The sequence below is a fragment of the Stereum hirsutum genome (assembly GCF_000264905.1).
Source record: "Stereum hirsutum FP-91666 SS1 unplaced genomic scaffold STEHIscaffold_24, whole genome shotgun sequence".
Lineage (NCBI taxonomy): Eukaryota > Fungi > Basidiomycota > Agaricomycetes > Russulales > Stereaceae > Stereum > Stereum hirsutum.
Window position 1 is genome coordinate 429,125 of NW_006763154.1, and position 15,014 is coordinate 444,138.

Genomic DNA, 15,014 nt, shown 5'->3' on the forward strand with positions numbered 1-15,014 from the left:
TGTTTTGATTTACCAACTCCGGATGTCACCGACTGTGTGTATAAGTACTGTACCATTGCTACACAGAGGCTTGAGCTTGTCCTTTTACCTTAATATCCTTACCATTGCAATATATAACTTGTGTCTATATAATCTTCTCCGGTGATGTGCAGGGTGGAAAGCGTGACCTGAACGGGCCACCAGGCCAGCAACCAATAACGGGTTGAAACGCACCGAAAGCACTGAAATCACCCGGTCAAGCCCCCTCAGAACCACCGGGTGAAATGATGCATATGGTAAGTTCTTTTAACCCGGTTTTGGCCCACGGAAAATAACCCGTTCTGAGAGCCACCGGGTAATTTGCTTCAGGTTTACGGTGGCGAATGCGCGCATGACCGGGTTACTTGCCGTGTTATTGTGACCCGGTCTGGGGTCTCTAGTGAGCGGCACACAATTATTCCACCTGCCGCCACACCAATACGTGCGGGTCCACTAAGACACCTACATGATCGAGTAGTCAGATCACAATAGAATGCAAACGGTATTGAATTTTGCTCGGACGTGATAAGGAATTACTACTCGGTGTATATGTCTTTCGTGCAGTGGTTCTGCCCAGGATGTGTGTCGCCTACAGGCGCAGGGTATACAATATGCAAAGCATCTGATCACGAGACGCATTGCGCCTGGTAAGATAACTCAGATTTTAAGTATTGTCGTACACCTTGTTTATTGGAGGTAGATGGTCAAACCGGCCAATATGTCGCCACCATGATTATTAGTTGTTATGGCTTTCGCAATAATCAGACGCTCCTTTCAGTCATGTTTGATCGCGTTCATGTTTCGGTGTGATCACCCCAAGCTTCTTTGTCTCGTCTGTCTGGTGCGATGTGCGTGTTCATCGCATTGTGTATATCTCGAATTCTTGTGGCGTCGAGTCCTCGTAGACCTTAGTAGGTGGGTTATAAACCTCAGAATGCCGAGCCAACCTCTAATAGCGACCCGAGCTCCCTTACCGTCACTCAACTCAACTTCACCCAGGTCAGCCTTGGGTCAGCCCTTCGCATATTTCAAGCTAATCAGACCGGGACTCATGAATTGAAAGGCATGTTTTTTTGTATAAGCTGTCACGAAACATTCCCAGATGAGACTTCGCTACACACTCACTGTCGTGACAAAGAAAATCACCACTATTGCAAACGCTGCAAGAGGTTGTTCCATACGAGAGCCATCCTGCAAGAGGTAAGTCTTTAGTTCACGATCGAAATCCAAGATGTTGTGCTGAATTCTTCCAAAGCATATTCGCACAGCCGCGGTCCATCAGCAGTATGCATACACATGCAACACCTCCCGCCTCATCGACTCCTCTGTCAAGTCGTTGAACGATCCGGAAGACCCTTCCTGCTTCGCCTGCGAAACACATTTCTCGTCCATGCGGATACTCTACCGGCACCTCGCCAATCGTTCCAGTCATCACTGGTGCTTCGTTTGCTACCGCGACTTTGAGACTTCTCACATTTTAGAAGAGGTTTGTTCTACTTTCTCAGCTCTCCACAAATACTCATGCTCTTGATCTGCTCAGCATGTTTCATCGTATGAAGACAACGAACACGTTCTCGAATGTCCCATCTGCGCTAAGACTTTCGCAACGCCTTCCTGCATGGCAGATCACATCGAATATGACGGTGCATGTCATTATTCGGGTCGCAACCAAGTTCGGCAATCCTCGACAGCATGTCCGCCAAAGGTGAAGTCATACCGCTCGTCAACGAGCCGCCTGAACGACGTGGCCTCATCTGTCCATGCCGACTACGTCAACAATGCAAGACCATTCAACGGAGACTCATACCAATGTTATCTCTGCCATCGTACCTTTCGCACTCTCAAGGGATTGCACAGTCACCTCGAGTCTTTGGCGCATGACAGGCGAGATCTTCGCTGTCCGAAGTGCAAGGCGTGGTTCAGCACTGCATCGTCTTTAACTGACCACATCGAGAAGGAGCTTCGCGGTGTGGGCGAGGTTTGGTAATGTGTTCAATGGTATGGACAGTCGTTTATATCAGGGCATGGTGCTTGCATGGACATTGAAGTAGCGAAGGGGAGTAGGGTGTCTCGGACACAACGTCAGAGAATGCATACTGTACGATTTCGATCAATTCGGCATCACGTGATGATTTTTATTTTTCCGACAAAGCTCCAAATCCTCAACAAATCAAAAGAAAATTATTGCCGCTATCTCCCAAAACGGCTGTGATGCGTGACTGCCGAATTGATCGAAATCGTACAGTATGCGCGCAGTGTACCACGTGTAAAGATATGACAGCTGTTCTCGTGTTATCACAGAAATATATCATCGCCACATAATCACAATGGAAAAGTGGACAACAAGTGTGACAACGAACATTCAACAAGTGATCCATGCATCCAACCGACGTACCAAGTGTTATGAATGTGAGTCATATGCTCGACAAATGCAGAGGCAGTAGTGTCTCAATAGTGTCTAGTGTTGTCTGAAGCTCCGAAACCTCGATGTATGTAGCCCGGGGGATGGATTTCGGTGGAAGCAGACACCAGATTAAGTAGACTTCCACAAGACGAGTTTGCACGGTGCTCAGAAAGATGAGATATATAACGGAAATGAGTGAGAACCTATGGAGTTGCTTCCACAGAGTTAGCCGACACGAGGTGACTTGAGATGTACAGCGGTAATAGGGAGTATTGATGCGACCGAACAGAAGCCGTAAAACTTATAGATCCCCCGTAATAGACCTAAGAGCGAGTCCATGTCTGAAGACCGATATTATTACCGTTGGGCCATCGGCAGGAGCCAGAAGAAACAGTACAGAGCGTAGTATACAAAGACCTGAACAGAGGATATCAAGACTCCATTGCTGCATCATGTCGTGGTTGAGGACGTCGAGGAGCGATGGGTGCAACGAAAGGTGAGTAACCCATCGGACTATCCCAGTTCCGCCATCCGACTGCACCCGTAACGCCACACTGATACGATATATTCGCCTTTCGCCCAGCCTTGCCACCGACCAACAACCAACCATACCTCCGGCTCCTGATCCTCAGCCTCAGCTCGGCCACCATGGGTAGCTTTTCGATCGCGAGTACTTACCTAGTCTTTGAAGGGTTCTGTCAACTTCTGTGTCCCGAAGCCATACTTACAATACACCGTCAACTCAACCTCGACTCTGTCTGTAGAAACTTGGTAGAAACAAGCCTACGCTCACTCTTATCCATTGGGAAAATGGAAATGTCCAGAAGAAAGGTCATCACCGTTGATAGTACATATGTGCATAGCCTTGCCATGGCGAGAAGATGTGTAGAAGCCGCCTTTACATCGGACCACTGAAACCGAGCCTAGGAAAGAGGAGTTCACATGTGCAGCATCTTATCAGCAGAGAAGAACGACATACTATCAGCATAACTCGGAGCGTCAGTCTCTGACCATGCTTTCCAGAGATGAACGAGCATTTGGTGACCTACGGTCGAGATTGAATTAGATCGAGGATTTCACTGGTATCAAAATCATGGACAATCTCGCTTTACCTCACCCAGATGCAGTCCTCTCATCAGCCCATCCGAACGCCCTTCCCATCATCGTCATAATAAAATTCCTCCACGTCTTGATCTGATGGGTGTTCTCAGGCATCGTCTCCATCCTGGGAGCTCCTTCCTTAATACCTGAGCCCATAACCGCTGCTATCCCCCGATTCATGTTGGGTACAGATCCTGCCCGTCCAAGCCGTACTGTCTCGTAGGTTATGGTTTCTTCAGGTGGATTGGTCGCCCTGTAGGTGCGCGTGACATTTTCTCGATCGTATCGGATATGATGAATAGTAAAGCAATAGCAAAAGATGCAAGTAAATATGATCGCGAGCGATTCTAATATAGGCATTGAGGATGCTTCAGTGAAAGATGGGACAAACGCAATGGATGGAAGAGCTCACGGAGGTTTATAGCGCCCACAAGCTCGTTAACATAATCCAAATCAGCTGCGTGATCATACACCACTAGGTTGGGAACTTCGAAACTTGCAACATACCATGAGGCTGCGTACCGGTGAAGAGAAGATGCAAGGACCCCAAGCCGAGGCCTAATATCTGCACTTGCAACGTCGAGATTCCGCATGTTGAGCATATAATTAGGGGTGTTCCAGGTCATACGCTGATCGAGGACATGAATTACTGTGGCGACACCATTCTTGGAGATATAATGAGTTTCTGTGGCGGCAGTATGGGAGAAAGGATCTGTTCGCTATCGCTACATTGTTATCTCCGCCAACAAAGTACAGAGTTTCCCAACATGTGCGACAAACCGTTCACTATAGCCTCGTTCAGAGTTGGAATCGAAAGAGTGTTTAAACACTCTTTCGACAGTCGTTGAACGGTATTCGAGTCTTGGCGGTCGAAACACTCCTCTGTGATCCAATCAGGAGCGTTGCCGATTGAATACTCCTACTCGGCCATCACAGTATTCATTCCTCCTCGCTCCTGATTGGCTCACAAAGGAGTGTTTCGCCGCCAAGCCTCGAGGACTTCGTCAACGACCGTCGAAAGAGTGTTTGAACACTCTTTCGACGTGAACTCTGAACGAGGCTTATGTGTAGGCCTCGATTGAACAAGTGTCGTAGAAGGTATGTCAGACTGCTTCAAGCATGGAATCTTACATACCGGAGACGATCAATATTCGCATGCCATATCACTGGCGGCTACGATCAGCGTAGTATCGAAAACATAGTCCCTCGCCCATAGCACAGACTCCCCGTGAAGAAGCGAGTCTGCGAACCAAGCTCCCTGAATCCACTCCACCAGTCACCTCCGAGACTCCTCAGATTCCGTGGTGTGTTAGACTTCGATTGTACGAGTACCCAGGGAGCCAAAATTGGATCCATGAGAGTCGCCTTAATCTCCTTCGGTCTAACAGGGTGGGTGCCGTCTAAATGTACATCGTGGATGACGCAAGGAGTGAAAGGAGCAAAAGTACGTCGGCTCTCCCTTCGTCTCCGGCTCTCACTGGATTTTATGTATAAGATGAGTAGGCACTCATATATATCTCAGTTTCAAGCGCTCTCTTTCAACCACGACCTCAGATACACAACCGCGGTGATCATCATCCTACCTGCAATAAACACAAACACAGCCACAACCGCCGCCATCTCAAGACCTCGATGTCACCAACGTCCCTCTCGGCCTCCGAGGCAAAGCGCAGGTTCGGTATGGAGAAATAAATCGCGCTGTTTCCCAAGAATTTGACACCACAGGAGGAAGAGAATGTGAAAGTCGTGCTGGAGTATATGGAGGTGAGTGAGCCCGCTTCTCGAGTTTCGTCGGAAGCACGAACACTACCCTTTATTTTTATTCTCATTTTCGACCTGTCATTTACTTGGCATGAGCGTATACTCATCGTACTGACATCGTATGCAGATAGCATATTCCCCCACAAACGCCGGCTCTGACTCCGTGGCCCACCTCTGCGCCCCGGGAAACACGTTCGAAGCCCGTTCCACCTTCCCCGATGCGCACACCGCTGAGGAGTACGCGGAGAGCCACGCCAAGGTGATGCATGCGTTGAATAATCTGGAGATTGTGAGGTTTGACTATGTGATTGCTAAGGGTGCGTTGTCGTATCTTTCGTCATCGTTCTTCCCTCCTCGAGTTTTAGAAGTGCCAGCCTCTTATGTACGCTTCAATGCACATATGACGAACACTCATCCCTTATTCTCCTGTCCCTCATCCACTACATCCATCATAAAACATCATGAAACAATACTTACTGCGTTCTCCTTATGTCGGCACACACAGAGAACTTCGTCTCCCTCCGCTACACAGCAACAGGCTCGCATGTCGGCGCGCCACACAACGACATTCGGCCTACAGGACGTCGAGCACAGTGGACTGCATGCGGAAACTTTGTGCTCGACAACTTCAACACTGCAGCTGGAGAAAAATCGAGGATCAGGAAGTGGTTGAAGGGTTGGGATAAGACGCAGAGTGAGTTCTAGTCGTTCATCCCTCCGTTGATTTCTTGTTCCTCGGTCGTTGTTTTGTTTGTTTGGTGAATCCACATCTCAGTCCTCGGTGCCACTCCTTCGCTTCGATCCTCTTCACTCTGTCCCACGGGTTTCTGTTTCCTCATTTCCAAGGCATTTGGACTGATGGTATCATTCTTAATTTTATCGATGTTTTAGTGTGGCAACAATTAAGATGGGTCAGGCCCAATAACGACAAGGTCTAACTCGTGGTCGAGGATAAATGCTGATTGACGGTGACGGAGATAGGTCCTATGCCGTCGATGTCTATCATAAGCGATTTTCCAGAGTTGTAGTGATCGACATTGTCAAGAGTCTGCAAAACAGAAGACGTCATGTTGGTAATATACGCATCTACCATAGCGGGCTCAGAGCTGTTGTGAAGGTGTTGGAACGTTTATCGTACTAGGCGAATATAAGCACAGAGACACAATCTAGTCACCACCAAGATGATTCGTCAGAGGAGTATTGCCCAGGAAGGAGAAGGGAGGAGAATAGGCTCACCACAGCGCACCGAGCAGTCCACTAATAGTGCCAGCTTCGAACGAGAAAGTCGTCTCGGCTCTCAAGCTCAATAACCGGTCAACAGAGCAGTCAAAAGACCTTCTATAGTCGCAGAATTGACACGACTAGTCGCTACTAGAGTAAAAAGACAACGAAAGAGGGATGAACCACCAGGCGGGTAACGCTCACGGTGATTGTGAGAGGAGGAATGCGGGCGTCGCAAATTTGGCGCGCATGGCTCTGTTGCGGAGAAATCCGGAATCAGTGCCACTGGGGCGCCCAATAAGCCCGGAGTAGCGCATCCTGTATACGCGGTGCAGTAGTATGGCGGGGTATTGTGAAGTACCAAATATGTTTATGGTTGTTATCTTATGGACTTAAACCGTACGCTGGAAGCGTGCAGTATGCGATTCTGGGACAGGCTCTGTGGAATATAAGCGTAGCGGGTCACGGGAGTTGCGAGCTCGGTGCAAGTATTATTCGCGATCGGTTGCCTTCTTCAGAGGAGCGCCAATACCGTATTGATCCCCTAAGCTCGACATCGTCTCCGTCGATATACCACAGATATCGCTCCCGAGTATGCATCCAAGTCGCACATTAAATGCTCGAGTTGACGGTACTTATCTCGATTCCAACTCCCCCGACAGTGGCGTGTAAGACTGGAACAATGTATATATAAGTACGGTATAACCACGGGATCATTTATTGAAAACCTTCACCACCGAGGTATCTGATGAGATACTGAACTGTCCAGGTGAAGCACCTGGAACGATGTCTACCGAGAGACCATTCCGCACCTGACGGAGTCGAGAATGTGGGATTTCCAGAGATACAAAATACTCCTTAACAGATTCTTGATTCCACGGTCCGGCTACAGTCATCTATCAGCAATTTTGCAACCAGGTTGATTGTTCAAGAATACTCACCTGGAAGCCGTACTCAAACCCGAGGCGCCTGAACACGTACTTCAAAGCATCTAGATCGCCCAACTCATCATACTCCTCTTCCCATTCCTCATTCGTCATTCCTTCCCGTATGATCGAGCATCCGAAATCTAGAATGAAGGGCCTGTATTTGCCACGGCCCACCGAGACTAGGTGTATATTATGATCGTGAATGTCCGTATGGGCGACCCCTTTGCGTTTGAATTCTCGAAGAAGGCGATGAAGTGAAGAGTAAACCTTGCGCGTTATGCGCGTCGCATCGTGGTGGAAAGACGCCAACGGTTCTCCATCAAGATATCCGAATAATAAAATGGGGAGACTGACAGCGCGTTCACCAGGAGGACTCCATAGCGTTCCGGAGGCGTAGCATCGAGGAATGTGGCGGCCTTGGAAGGAACGGAGGATGGAATAGGCGCGTTTTTCGGTATTGAACATATCAAGCATGGTGTTCTGGTAGAATAACTCCCATTCGAGAGGGTCTTCCGTGCCAACATGATGTGGGTGTATCAGTTCGCCATCCGGGGATCGCTTAGCGGGCATTTCGCGCGCCTTGGTCTCAAGTTCTAAGTTCCACGGGTGATCGTCTTCGAGACGATGCTTCAGGAAGCGCGAGTCGAAAATCTTCATGACGAAGATGTCTGAAGGTGGCAAGTGAAGACGTTGTGATTCATCGGTGGAAATTTTGACGGTGAAAACCTGGCTCGTGGTCGAGGACAAGTGTTGAACTACTGTGACGGTCACACGCCTCGCCGCGCCGAGGTCGAGGGTGAGAGGTGTACCAGCGTCGTAATAGTCGGTATTATGGAGGTTCTGGATGGCTAGACAAGCATTAGAGGTTGCATCCTGCAGAAAAGATTGAGTCTCACCACTCATCCTTGTTCACAACGAGAAGAGTCTCAGGCGAGACGAACGTTTTGGGAGCTTCCCTGATACGTTTGAATGTGGTCTTAATTTGTGCCCACCGCCTCGGTACCGCCCGACTCGGAGTCCAAATGTCGGAAGACCCCGGGATACAGCACCTCGAAGTTCCGAACTCGTTCAGTGTTCTGAGAGGTTCTGAGCTCCGTACCGTCTTGAGATGAGGAACCCTGGGGCACTTATAGGAAGGTTTCACGAACGGCAGCCTCAAGGGTGGGTGATGGTACATACGCAAATTTCTGGGAAAGGTTCAGCACCTGATACTGGCGTCATTTAGGTGGCGTTAGCACCAAGTTAGCACTGTAACTTTCACCCTTATTTTCACTCCTCGGCTCAAGCTCACGAATCCTAATCCGGCGTTCTATAGAAGACGGGAAAAAATGCATTAATTCCGCGGACTCAATCTGTCTTACTCCGGATAATCGTCAATTATTATAAGGATGACTGCACCTCGCGAACAGTACTTACACGGTCTTTTGGAGACCTCGCTGCAATCTCTGTGCTCTGGGACGGGAGATACCTACTCAATGTTTCGGGATGCATTCTCTCTCAAACTTGCTACAAATACGGAACCCAAACCTTGTACACTTCATATAAGTGTCCCGGGTTTGCTGCGGCGAGTTCGCACACACAGAGCAGCCCCGTCCCTCGTCTCTCCCTCCTCTGCACTCTCCTGCAATATTCGTTCATCCAGAGTTTTCAGATCATCGGAATATCTGAATAAGATCCGTTCTTGTATACTCTGTAAGTGTCTTTAGCTTCGGTGCACTTATTCGATCTTTCTCCAACTTTGATTTAGCCGTCAACGGTACCTTTGACTTCAGGTCACGGATTATCTCGTCCCTGTCATGGCTACACAAGTAGTTCCTTCAGTCGTTTCCTAAGTCGTTCCACAGCCTGAAGTCATGCGTACCCAGGTCATCCCCCAAGTCTCTCCCTCATTCGTTCCTCCGGACTATCCCCAGCCTGAGGTTGCTCCCGAAGTTGTCTCCCAGCATGAAGTCGCTCCCGAAATCGTTCCTCAAGAAGGCCCCCATGTCGTTTCGCAGATCATCTCCGGAGTCGTTCCACATGTTGCTCCTCAGCCTGAGGTCACTGCTCAAGTCGCTCTCCAGGTATCTCCGCAGGTCGTTCCACATGTCGCTGCACAAGCCGCTGCACCTCCCGCTCCCCAAGTTGTTCCCCGGGTGATTCCCCAATTCGTTCCCCGAGTCGCCTCTATCGATCGAGGACCAGAGCTCAATCCTTATAACGTATGGCTTCTCCTTTCTTAGCAGGTGGCATGGTCTGTATTGCATATCTGACTTGTTTTTGACTCGGAAATACAGGCCAATCAGAGGCGTCGGTATGCAAATGTTTTGCGGAACCTCCCTTTACCCAATGAAGAACTTTTCCGTATCCATCAGCCTTCCGTAAAACTGGAGAAAGTTCACGGCCAAGGTACATCGAATTTAGGAGGCTTTTGTATTGGATGCAATCTCGAGCACAATAGGGTTGACATGAAGTGGGGCATATACGGCTGTAAAAAAAGGAAAATCACCAGGAAGGAATGTGTCGTCTGGGGGACCTGGAAAATCGATGACGGACCCAGGGTCAAGGATTTCGTCTTAGAGATGGCGGAGCTTCTTGGAGAGCAGGTCGACTCCGAACTTACAAGGTCGGCGTAGGTGATTGGTATGCCGCATGTAAAAAAACTAATCTCTGGCCGAAAGCTGACCGTCTCATTCTGGATCAGGTATTACCTTCATGGGCAAACACTTACTCTCTTCGTTGGAGTCTCTTGCAGTAGTGTACTTTGACGGAAAGGGTATACGGACTATCTACGTTCTAAATCTTCGCGTACATCGAGCTGTCAATCATCTAGTCCGCAATGAAACCAGAGAATGATACCGCGCCCGACTATCATGTGAACAGCATGCAGCTCTTACTGGGCAGGTATATGAAGCTTTCTACCGGACAATATCGTTTGTTTGATACAACTCGGACCCCTCACGATACACATTCATGGTCCCACTCTCATCTCCGACCGCCGACCTCCCTCTCTAACATCTCCGTCGCCTGCCTCAACTCAACCCCCGCATCTGAAGCCCAAGCCCACTAAAAAATCTTGCGTATCCTCTCCCCCAACTCCGTCATCCCCGCCCCATTCCCTGTGTCATGATACCCATTCAACGCGAAATCCAAGCCCTTCATCCGTGACCGTTCGGCGATCTTGTTCGCGAATGAAACACGGACGCGGGAATAGATTGAGAGGACTTGGGGGAGCGTTCGGAGTGTCGTTAGGGGGAGGGAGAGAAGGGAGGAGAGGATGAAGGTGGCCTATTGTTGTTTCGTGAGCGATGGATGGACCGAGCGGAGATGACGAGCGGAGATGAGATGCGTCGGGATAGCGAGTGGAGGGGGTGGGTGGTATGATTGGAATATGTGCACATACCTCTATAGCTTGACCCGCTCCTGCGCCCTGAAATGGTGTCATTGCGTGCGCCTGAAGAGTGAGCGGTATCAGGAGGCAGGTTTATTCGCGGACGCTGTAGTACATGGGGTGGCGTTTTGACAAAAATGATGACCTACCGCGTCCCCAAGCAGGACGACTCTGCCGTGTGAAAAAGTGTTGAGAGGTTTCATGACATTTACAGCCCATCAATTTACTGTCAGACTGTCTAAGCACTAAGATAATCCAAGATAATTCAGGCAATCGATTATCACGAGGACACAGAGGTCACGGAGATGATTGGACGAAAAGGGATGAAGACGTACGCTGGCAATTTGCTGGACGTCAAGCTCCCAATTGCTGAACGATCTGGACAACGCGCGCAAGTCTACTGTCGAGATCCATGGGTCTGTGTATAGTGATCCTTCTCTTGAGTAATCCGCTTCGAATGCGACGAAGTTGATGTAGCGTCCATGAGATATTGGATTGGCCATGATGTGCTGTAAACGCAAGTCGCTACCATCTGATAAGATGGCCATCGAGTGAGCCGGTCCGATATACGAAAGGAAACTCACTCATTTCTTCCTAGAAACTACGCAAGGGCAAGGAGGTCAGCGAGGGTTTACACATACCAAGACTGAAAGCCGATCCCGACCTGTGCAGGAACGGAAAGTGCTCGATTCTGGGGCGCTATTTGTCGGAGTTTATCCGCAGGGATAAGCGTGCGATGAACCAACCTCGGTTCGACTCGACCCCGAAGGTCAGCTTCTTCGTTGACCTGTCCTCTTTGTTCTAATTGCTGAGCCTGTTCGTTGAGCATTTTTCGACGGATCATGGACTTGATCCCGTCGGCGCCGATGACGAGGTCGCATGTGGCGGTTGAACCGTCCTGGAAGAGGGGCTGTATTGGGGCACCAACATGAGGGGGTTGGACGTAGTGGTGAAGACGCTTGGAATTGAAGGTTTTGCAGCGGGAGGAGAGTCGTTGGAGAAGAACGCTGTGGAACTCGGCTCTATGAAAGGTCAGAAGCCCGCCTAGACGACCAAGATAAAGACGGTCAGCGTCGCTCGATGGTTAGAAGAATTGTAAGAGGATGTAAGGTTGGTCATGGGCCAGGACGTAGAACAAAGCAACCTACATCCAAATCCCGAGACGCCACAGCTTACACCAACATAAAAGATAAGCTGACGTCCAGAAAGTAGCTCGACCCGGAGTCGAAACGGGATCTTCCGTCGACCATTAGGTCTACTCCGATGCACAATAGAGAACAGACGCGCTACCGTTACGCTTTCGAGCTAGATGTCTAGATGTCCTCTCTGGTGGACCAGTCGACATGTTAGACCCGAACACAGAACAGAGCAAGACGCGATTCACGAGATACGATAGTGGTTCACTGGAGACGATGTCGATGACGATGACGATACGTCCGGTTCGGATTGGGTTCGAGCGCGTGCTGAGGCTGATTTATAATAAGACTTTCCGCGGCGAAATGCGACGCGTGCAATGCGTAGAAATAACCTCAACCTCAGGAGCAATCTCGAACACCGAAGAGGAAAAAAAAGGAGACGAAAACACGAAACGCGAGGATCCAAGAAGAACCGAGAGGGACGAAGCAAACGAAACGCAAACACAAACACCCCTTCCATCGTCATCCCAAGCAAACGAAGATCCGAAGGGATCCCAAACAAATCTAAGAGAGAAACAAGAACACAAAGAAGCGCACAGTCTGCTGCCCCCCAATCACCTCTCTCATATTCAAGATCTTGCGTCATATCTGGCCGACGACGCGTTTGGTGCCGAGAAGGCTTATTAATGCGGATCTGTTTGGATTTGTTGTCAATGTGAGGGGGGGGGGGATTTTAGTTAGCTTAAGGTGGTGGACCACGTAAGTAGGAGGGGGTGCAAAGGATGAAGAGTGGTGCGAAGGATGAAATCGATTAAAGACGAGGGTGAGGAGGATGAAAGAGTGAGAGGGTGCGAAGGATGATGGAGAAGAGCGACACATATATCTCGGAAGCGACGCCGTAGTACCGTGCTACAGGGTCTTGCATAATAAACTGGAATGTCGCGCGTAGAAAAATCCTGGGCGCCCGAACCAAACAAAGCCGTAAGCGGTAAGTACTTTCGGCTTGGCTTCGGCAGTGGCGCACCTTAGGATTTGGTGACCGTTCGTTTCATCCATCTCCTCAGTGTCTCTCTGTGAGCTCCCTTATTCCCTCACCTAGAGCATACGGTATCGTGCTCTATGATAAAGAATTCTCGTCACTGTATCTGGCAGGAAAAAAATGTGGCCTTTTGTATCAACATTTCTGTTATGCAGACCGACGGCGTTAATCCGACGTCCAAGGCTGCCCGCTGACATCAACATAACTCCTTCTCCCTGGAAGTTGTACGGGAGATCGAGCGTTCGTTTACACGTCTTTTTATTGATGTTGTCTTTTCAATGGAGCAGATGAACGGCTAAACACACGTCGAAGCCGCCAGGACATTTGCGTGAAGGGTGGTGCCACACCATTCCTGCCGAGGATCGCCGAGAGGACCTGCCATTTACAGCTCTGTTTGGTCCAGGCACGCAACTTTTTTGTGCGCGCGACTTTCCAGTTTATTATGCAAGACCCTGTAGATGAAACGAGAATAGAAAAGAGAAAGAACAGAACGCACCGAACTCGGAGCCAATCCCCTGTACATTCCGGCTCGATGAGGTCGTGCGAGGAGGTGGATGCATTTGCGGAGGGAAGGAGGCTATCATGCAGGAGGAGCCGACTGTCGTGGGCGATGGTAGTTAGCAAGTCATTCATTCGGCCGGTCGGTCAGTACATGGGAGTGATACGAAGGAGGGTGAAGAGACAGGAAATCGAGAGAAGGGACGAACTAGAGAACTTCTTCTTGGCTGTACAGAGATCGGTGTCGTCCATGGCCCCAATCAGCTGTGTCTTGTGGAACGCCAGCACTTTGTTACGGACGGAAAAGAGTGCGTTTGACGAGCAGCGAGTAAAGACGAAGAAAGATGGTCGGAGGTTGGGACGACGCAATGTGGCGACGCCATGGTGATATTGAGGTGGCGAGGTGGCGGCAGGGGAGTCGGAGCTCCGATCCGGTTCCGGCGCGGCCCGAGAGGGCGATTTTTTCCTCGACGACGATCGTCACTCGAAACTCTCCACGACCGCCACACATCCCGCCTCGAAGATGCTCGCTATAGGGAGGACACAACTAGTACTCACTCTCGATATTCCTGTATGTGGGTGTGTACCGGGACTGCTGGTCGTTGTTTCTGCACGCTGTAGGCTTTTTATCACAGCCCCTCGTCGCACACCCCGTCGTTCCCTCTTGAATCGTCTAGGGTAAGATGAGTCCTCCCTCCGGTTCTGAATCACAACAACTCTCTCTACGACCACCCCCATTGTAACTCGAAGAAACCTAGCTCCCGGTATGCTCGTAGCTGGCTGCGTACCAGGACTGCTTCTCGTTGTTTCTTCACACTGTACTCTTTGGACCTCGGCTCCTCGTCATTTACACGCTGGCCTCTGGGAGCTCTCTCGCACCCCCTCTTCCTCTATCTATGGCCCACGTGTGCTGTGTAAGATTGTACCCTCGCACCTCAGCTCCAGCTCTTCAGTGACTCGCACTCGTACTCACCCTCATATCTCTCGTTCGCCAGTGGTCTCACCATGATCGTCCCCTCCTGATTCCGTACGGTAGGTTGGGTCATTGGCACGTTGCCTCACTTTAACTGCTACAGAAATATGGAGCTAATGGCCGAAGTTCATGCAGTGGCGAAGTCACTGTGAAATGACAGAAGTTACTTCGGTCACGAAATTCGCGTGATAAGTTAACTTTTGGCTGAGAAAAGTTAGCCCTCGAAGCTACTTCGCTCATAACCCAGGATGCTGAGAGATCGCGTTGACCAGAGGCTGTTCAGGTAAGCTAGATAATGACTGATACCCGAAAGCCCGTATCGCTCACTACTTTATTGTCCACCATCGAACCTAGCAGTCGTGTCCTCACGCATGATCGCCTCCGTCCACAACCTCGCCCCCGTGCACGCAGCATCTTCCTCGCGCGACCGAATTTAAGTGGGACTGGTTCGTCGCTCGTTCTGTCTTTTTATTCTACTGCCAGCACCGCGATTTTGTGCGATGTTTTTGCTTCGTTTTTGAGATATATACGCCACTCTTTTTCCCTCGCCCTTCGTCTTTCACC

The 15,014-nt window shown here is 49.8% G+C and overlaps 5 protein-coding genes and 1 pseudogene across 6 annotated transcripts; 3 read left to right on the top strand and 3 right to left on the bottom strand.

Moving 5' to 3' along the window:
* Positions 1–1,083: 1,083 nt before the first annotated feature.
* Positions 1,084–2,005, top strand: STEHIDRAFT_69223 (uncharacterized protein; the record flags this gene model as incomplete). The annotated part of the gene is made up of 3 exons (XM_007311122.1): positions 1,084–1,218; positions 1,274–1,504; positions 1,559–2,005. 3 exons carry the CDS (start codon positions 1,084–1,086, stop codon positions 2,003–2,005), a joined length of 813 nt encoding a protein of 270 aa, XP_007311184.1.
* Positions 2,006–4,927: 2,922 nt separating this feature from the next.
* Positions 4,928–6,222, top strand: STEHIDRAFT_116405 (uncharacterized protein; the record flags this gene model as incomplete). Its single annotated transcript, XM_007311216.1, has 6 exons — positions 4,928–4,967; positions 5,150–5,196; positions 5,249–5,287; positions 5,412–5,601; positions 5,790–5,978; positions 6,176–6,222. 6 exons carry the CDS (start codon positions 4,928–4,930, stop codon positions 6,220–6,222), a joined length of 552 nt encoding a protein of 183 aa, XP_007311278.1.
* Positions 6,223–6,705: 483 nt separating this feature from the next.
* Positions 6,706–8,337, bottom strand: STEHIDRAFT_163531 (uncharacterized protein; the record flags this gene model as incomplete). Its single annotated transcript, XM_007311217.1, has 3 exons — positions 6,706–6,760; positions 7,318–7,391; positions 7,447–8,337. 3 exons carry the CDS (start codon positions 8,335–8,337, stop codon positions 6,706–6,708), a joined length of 1,020 nt encoding a protein of 339 aa, XP_007311279.1.
* Positions 8,338–9,287: 950 nt separating this feature from the next.
* On the top strand, positions 9,288–10,049 carry STEHIDRAFT_116407 (uncharacterized protein; the record flags this gene model as incomplete). The annotated part of the gene is made up of 2 exons (XM_007311218.1): positions 9,288–9,635; positions 9,711–10,049. 2 exons carry the CDS (start codon positions 9,288–9,290, stop codon positions 10,047–10,049), a joined length of 687 nt encoding a protein of 228 aa, XP_007311280.1.
* A 430-nt stretch (positions 10,050–10,479) lies between these two features.
* On the bottom strand, positions 10,480–13,729 carry STEHIDRAFT_163533 (uncharacterized protein; the record flags this gene model as incomplete). Its single annotated transcript, XM_007311219.1, has 6 exons — positions 10,480–10,701; positions 10,817–10,867; positions 11,140–11,329; positions 11,446–11,848; positions 13,476–13,577; positions 13,687–13,729. The coding sequence occupies 6 exons, from the start codon at positions 13,727–13,729 to the stop codon at positions 10,480–10,482; spliced, it is 1,011 nt and encodes a 336-aa protein (XP_007311281.1).
* STEHIDRAFT_t329 lies at positions 12,014–12,111 on the bottom strand (annotated as a pseudogene). Its single transcript has one exon. The product of its transcript is annotated as a tRNA-OTHER (tRNA).
* Positions 13,730–15,014: the final 1,285 nt, after the last annotated feature.